Raw genomic sequence first — 5,802 nt, 5'->3', positions numbered from 1 at the left:
GCACCCACCGCTTATAGACCCCCATTGGATTAGAGTCCGGTGAAAGGTGTCCAGTATTAATGTGTTTTTTGGGCTTTAACCAATAGAGCTTTATTTGTATGAAAAAATTACACATATGAATGACACCCAACATCATTTAACCCACTGAGCCCAGGCTATCAAAGGTACAACAACAAAAACCTGGGGAATGCCCAGGGAAAAACCAAGCCTACTTACCGACCAGCTTGCAGAGAACCAATTAACCTGTCTACAGTATGCGTTAAAAACAGGGGTTCGGTCCGCACGCATTTCAAAGGTACAACCCCTGAGGCTGGGTCACATATGTGTGGCCGCATGTGGGGTCTGGACGTGTCCGTTCACTGGTTCAGGAGTAAGGATGAGCTCTGGCGTGTTCGCACAGTACACGTGCAGAGCCCGCCAGGAAGTCGCCACCCGCGCTGCGCTAATCACAGCCAGGCAGACATTTCCCGATCTCTGCAGCCGAGCATGGGGAAATGTCTCCCTGAATGTGATTAGCGCAGCGCGGGTGCCGACTTCCTGGCGGGCTCTGCACGTGTTCTATGCGAACACGCCAGAGCTCATCCTTATTCAGGAGCAAATCTGATCTGAATTTCTGCCTGAATTTGCTCCTGAACCAGACCGAAAGACTCACAGGACCCCTTTTGTATGCAGACTGTGGCCAGACCTGTGTGAACTGGCCTCATAGAGAGCTGGTCACACTCACCTGTCATGCGAATTGGATGTGGTGAAAACCGCATCCAATTTGCACATATGTGAAGCCAGCCTAAGGGTGCGTCATCATGGTCTCTTCTTACACCTGCACAGAATGGCGTATGTCATTACATAAATTCTACATTGTGTATAGGAGTATGACCTCCCTAGATTTAAAGTGGGGGTTCACCCTATAAAAAATTTCTAACACTACATCCAGCCCAGTTCTGCAAATAAAATTACACTGACCTTTTTTTATTTTCCGCCGTAGATAGCGTTTATCCTTAGAATTCACCGCGGCTTCCGGGCAGGGAATCCCGCGGGAGTGGGCGTTCCTATTGACATGCCAGTTGATTGACATGCTAAACGAGGGCGCATATAGCGCATCACGACTTCCGGCGCCGAATAGAGCCGAGCCGAACCGAGCTTCTTTCGGGAAGTCGTGACGCGCTATATGCGCCCTCATTTAGCATGTCAATCAATTGGGATGTCAATAGGAACGCCCACTCCCGCGGGATTCCCTACCCGGAAGCCGCGGTGAATTCTAAGGATAAACGCTATCTACGGCGGAAAATAAAAAAGGTCAGTGTAATTTTATTTGCAGAACTGGGCTGGATGTAGTGTTAGAAATTTTTTATAAGGTGAACCCCCGCTTTAAGGGACGTGTAAAGTACATTTAGAGTGTGGGGAGAATATTCTAAAGCTTGTTTATAAGGACTGTTGTTGCTGCATGAACATGAATATTTCTTTCAGTGCTGACCAGAATTTTGTTGTGCTGTATATATGATGTGATAATGAAAGACATTTTTTTTTATTGATCAATGTTGTAAATTTCCCAAACTGCTGGTCAGCTAATCTATTTTGGCCTAACAGAGCACTTTGATTGCAGCCGCCTGCTGTTCCATAGATCAGGGTCCCACTTTGGAGACGGCCTTATCTGGCTTTTCTTTTGTATATTGGATAAGGTACCAATGTGCTGGATTTTCTATGGATTGTGACTTTAGATATGTGTTCCTTGGCACTGGTTTATCATCGCTGGTGACAAAAAGTTTAAGTTTATTTCTGGCATTTTATCAACTTTTTTTGTTTGTCACCCAAAGACGTGATGCCTATCAAATGTACATGGCAGACTACAGCGTTTCCTTTTTTAACAGTAAAAACATGGTAGATGTTTGAAATCTGTAGAACTGCATCTGATATATCACAATAACCAAGGTGATAGATTCCATGTCACATTTACCAGCGATTAAAAGGTCAAATATGATTGGTTGGTGTGTAATGCCTCGGCTGTGTGTGTTGCTTTAGGTACACAGCTTAACATCAAGTATAAACCAAGTCCCAATGAAAGACGCGCTGGTTGTTGAACTGATGCAATCTTTACTGAGATATAATGAACAGGAATGTGTACAATAGTATGATGATATGGGATGAGATGTGATGTGATTTGATTTGATTTGATTTGGTAAAACTGTGAAACAAACATAGAAAACAAATATAAGCATGGCTAATCAAGCAACATACATTATACATAGCTAATACAAAAGATAGGCCTAACATGTGCTTGCCTACTACACTGAAACACACATTATCTATCTGCAATGTCTAGCATCCCTCTACACAAGCTGAACTAGCAAAACCCCTTTACTCACAGGCTTTGGTGTTCGTCAGGTTTGCAAATTGTGATAGCTTTAAGATGTCTTGTGGATCTGGTCACTACAGTAGCTAGAGCTGGAATGAAACAGGAAATGTCCCAGCAAGCCTTAGACATACAGAGAAGACCCGCCTCTAGGCATCAAGAAAATGGAGGGTCTTAAAGAAACAGACACTGCTGAGTGCCAAGCATGTAATATACATTGCAAAGGCAGCACACTCCCCACCTGGCATACCTTTTGTTATGCCACTAACCTTTGGACAGAAGTAAAACTACTTCGGAAATTGGCCTAGCATACACCTTGGGAATGCCCTGTCTAACAATTCTAACTTCAACCTTTCTAACTCTAGCATCACTACTAGGATCAGTCCCCACAATGAGTCCAATAGGCCATTCGTTCCTGTGGGCCTGAGTGTCTTTTAATAAGACAATGTCTCCAACTTGTAAGTTGGGTTTGTCATCTTGCCATTTCTTGCGTGGCTGGAGTGTCACCAGGTATTCCTGTCTCCACCTCTTCCAGAAAATGTCCGCAAGACTTTGAACTTGTCTCCATTGCTTGGTGTACAAGTCCTTGAGGTCAAAGTCTCCTGAGGGAGCTGTCACTGGTTCCATCTTCTGGGTCAGCAGCATTGCGGGTGTCAAGACTGACGGCATCTCCGGATCTGTAGACACTGGAACCAAAGGTCTGGCGTTCATAATGGCCACGACTTCAGCCATTAGTGTAGTCAAAGCTTCATGAGTGAGGCGAGTAGACCCAACCTTCAGGAGCATGGCATCCAGAATACGACGAGCTACTCCAATCATCCTCTCCCAGGCTCCTCCCGTATGCGATGCGTGTGGAGGATTAAAAGTCCAAGTGCATCCTTGATCTTGAAGATAGGAACCTGTTTCAGAGTCTGTAGAGATGATCTTCAACTCCTTGCAGGCCCCAATAAAGTTTGTGCCACGGTCTGAACGAATCAATTTCGCTGGTCCTCTGATAGAGAAGAATCTTCTCAAGGCATTGATGAAACTTGAAGTGGATAAAGATTCAATCACTTCAATATGAACTGCTCTAGTACTCAGGCAAGAGAACAGAACAGCCCAACGTTTACTTTCGGCACTGCCTCCTCTGGTCTTGCGAGAAGAGATGTTCCATGGTCCAAAAACGTCTAGACCTACGTGAGTGAACGGAGGATCTGAAGCAAGTCTGTCTGCAGGTAAGTTTGACATCTTCTGAACCTCAAGTTTCCCTCTAATCTTCTTACAGGTAACGCATTTGCTGATCACGCTGGAGACTAGTCTCTTACCTCCTATGATCCACAATCCTGCTGACCGTACTGCTCCTTCAGTGAAGTGTCGTCCTTGATGTGCAACTTGCTCATGATAGTGTCTTACCAGAAGAAGAGCGATGTGATGATTCTTAGGTATGATGAAGGGATGTCTCTCTTGGATAGTCATATCCGCTGCCGACAAACGACCTCCAATTCTTAGTACTCCGTTTTCGTCGAGGATAGGGTTCAAATTCTTGAGCGAACTGAGTCGAGAAATCTCTTCCTTTTTCAGAAGGCTTTGAATTTCTTCTTTAAAGACTTCCTGCTGGATGCATTTGATGATCGCGACCTTAGCTTGTTCAAGATGGTCGTTGCTACGCTGATCAGTATTAGTAGCTCTGCAGGAGTATCTAGCTAGACAGATAAGTTTTCCGATTGCACGGGTTAAAGACTTCCAACTGGAAAACCTTTCAAATCTATGGGCGCCCAGACTGTCTCTGGTAACTAAAGTCTTACAAACTGCAACTTGAGGTCTTACCTCTTTGTCTTGATCTGGTTCTATGAGCTGAAAGGTCTCTACCTGAGTAGTCTCTTTGGTTTCTGGCTTACCAAGAAACGATGGACCAACGAACCAGTTAGTTTGCTTGAGTACAGCGGCTGACACCAATCTTGTCCCATGATCAGCTGGGTTCTTGTCTGTGCTGATGTGATGCCACTGATATGGACTTGTAGACTTTCTGATACGTGTCACTCTGTTGGTCACGTATGTGTAAAATCTTTTTGAAGCGTTGTGAATATATCCTAACACAATCTTGCTGTCTGTATAAAAGTTCACTGCATGGACCTCAATGTCCAGTTCAGTCGTAATCATGTCTGCCATCTCTACCGCTAAGACAGCAGCACAAAGTTCTAGACGTGGGACAGTGTGAGCAGGTCTGGGAGCTAGTTTAGATTTTCCCATGATGAACCCAACATGGCTTTGTCCCTCAGTGTCTATTACCCTAAGGCAGTGTTTCTCAATTCCAGTCCTCAGGCCCCCCCAACAGGTCAGGTTTTCAATTATTTTGTACAGGTGATTTGATCAGTTTCACTGCCTTAGTAATCACCACAGCCTTTTCATCTGAGGGAAATCCTGAAAACCTGACCTGTTGGGGGGGCCTGAGGACTGGAATTGAGAAACACTGCCCTAAGGTAAGTTACAGCTGCAATAGCCATAGTGGAAGCGTCAGAGAATACGCATAATTCTCTCCTCTTTGTAGCAGACAAGGAAACAAATACGTACGGTCTTGGAATGTTGAGTTGTTCAAGCTCTAACAATGAGTCTTTCCACAACTTCCACTGCATTTGCTTCTCTTCAGGAAGAAGTACGTCCCAGTCAATTTGTTCTTGCTCAGTAGTGATCTGTCTCAAAAGAGCTTTGCCTTGCATGATGATGGGTGCTACGAATCCCAGGGGGTCATAAAGACTGTTGACTGTAGATAGGACGCCTCTTTTTGTGAATGGTTTCTCTTCTCTGGAGACCCTGAAGGTGAAACTGTCAGTCTTTAGGTCCCAACTAAGCCCAAGACTTCTTTGCAAGGGTGGTGATTCTGTTCCTAGATCTAAGTCTTTGAGGTCTTTAGCACGGTCTTCCATTGGAAATGCTTCCATGACTCTGTAGCTGTTGGAAGCTACCTTGTTTAATCTTATGTTGGATTCTGCCAACATTTCTTTTGTACTTTTCAGGACGTTAATAGCTTTGTTCGTTGCTGGAGAAAGAAGCAAGTCCATCGTCCACGTAGAAGTTCTTCATGACGAACTGTTTGGCTTCTTGACCATGTCTTTCACCTTGCTGTGCTGCTCGTTTCAGATTGTAGATAGCTACAGCTGGGGAAGGGCTGTTTCCAAACACATGTACCTTCATCCTGTACGCTGTGATGTCTTTGTTAAAGTCGTTGTCTGCATACCACAGGAACCTTAAGTAGTCTCTGTGATCTTCTCGAACGAAGAAACAGTAGAACATCTGTTGTACATCTGCTGTTACTGCTACAAGTTCTTTTCTGAACCTGATGAGTACTCCAAGGAGTGTGTTGTTCAGGTCAGGTCCGCTGAGAAGGACGTCATTTAATGAGATGCCTTCGTGCTTCGCACTAGAGTCAAATACTACACGTATCTGACCTGGTTTCTGAGGATGATACACCCCAAATA

At 44.7% G+C, this 5,802-nt stretch overlaps 1 protein-coding gene across 1 annotated transcript; it reads right to left on the bottom strand.

Annotated features, from left to right (window-relative positions):
* Window positions 1-2,484: 2,484 nt before the first annotated feature.
* LOC120921830 lies at window positions 2,485-5,348 on the bottom strand. The gene is made up of 2 exons (XM_040334318.1): window positions 4,802-5,348; window positions 2,485-4,616 (listed from the first exon to the last, which is right to left on the bottom strand). Exons 1-2 carry the CDS (start codon window positions 5,320-5,322, stop codon window positions 2,612-2,614), a joined length of 2,526 nt encoding a protein of 841 aa, XP_040190252.1. The 5' UTR covers window positions 5,323-5,348; the 3' UTR covers window positions 2,485-2,611.
* Window positions 5,349-5,802: the final 454 nt, after the last annotated feature.

Source organism: Rana temporaria (assembly GCF_905171775.1).
Source record: "Rana temporaria chromosome 4 unlocalized genomic scaffold, aRanTem1.1 chr4y, whole genome shotgun sequence".
NCBI lineage: Eukaryota > Metazoa > Chordata > Amphibia > Anura > Ranidae > Rana > Rana temporaria.
Note: the sequence above shows the minus strand (reverse complement) of the source record. Positions and strands in the feature narration are given on the sequence as shown.

Excerpts from the sequence above, each read along its gene's own strand:
- LOC120921830 (XM_040334318.1), bottom strand. The coding sequence starts at position 5,322 with ATGTTGGCAGAATCCAACATAAGATTAAACAAGGTAGCTTCCAACAGC. Across the intron at positions 4,617-4,801 it reads GCAGCTGTAACTTACCTTAG|GGTAATAGACACTGAGGGAC; the intron begins GGCAGTGTTTCT and ends ACACTGCCTTAG.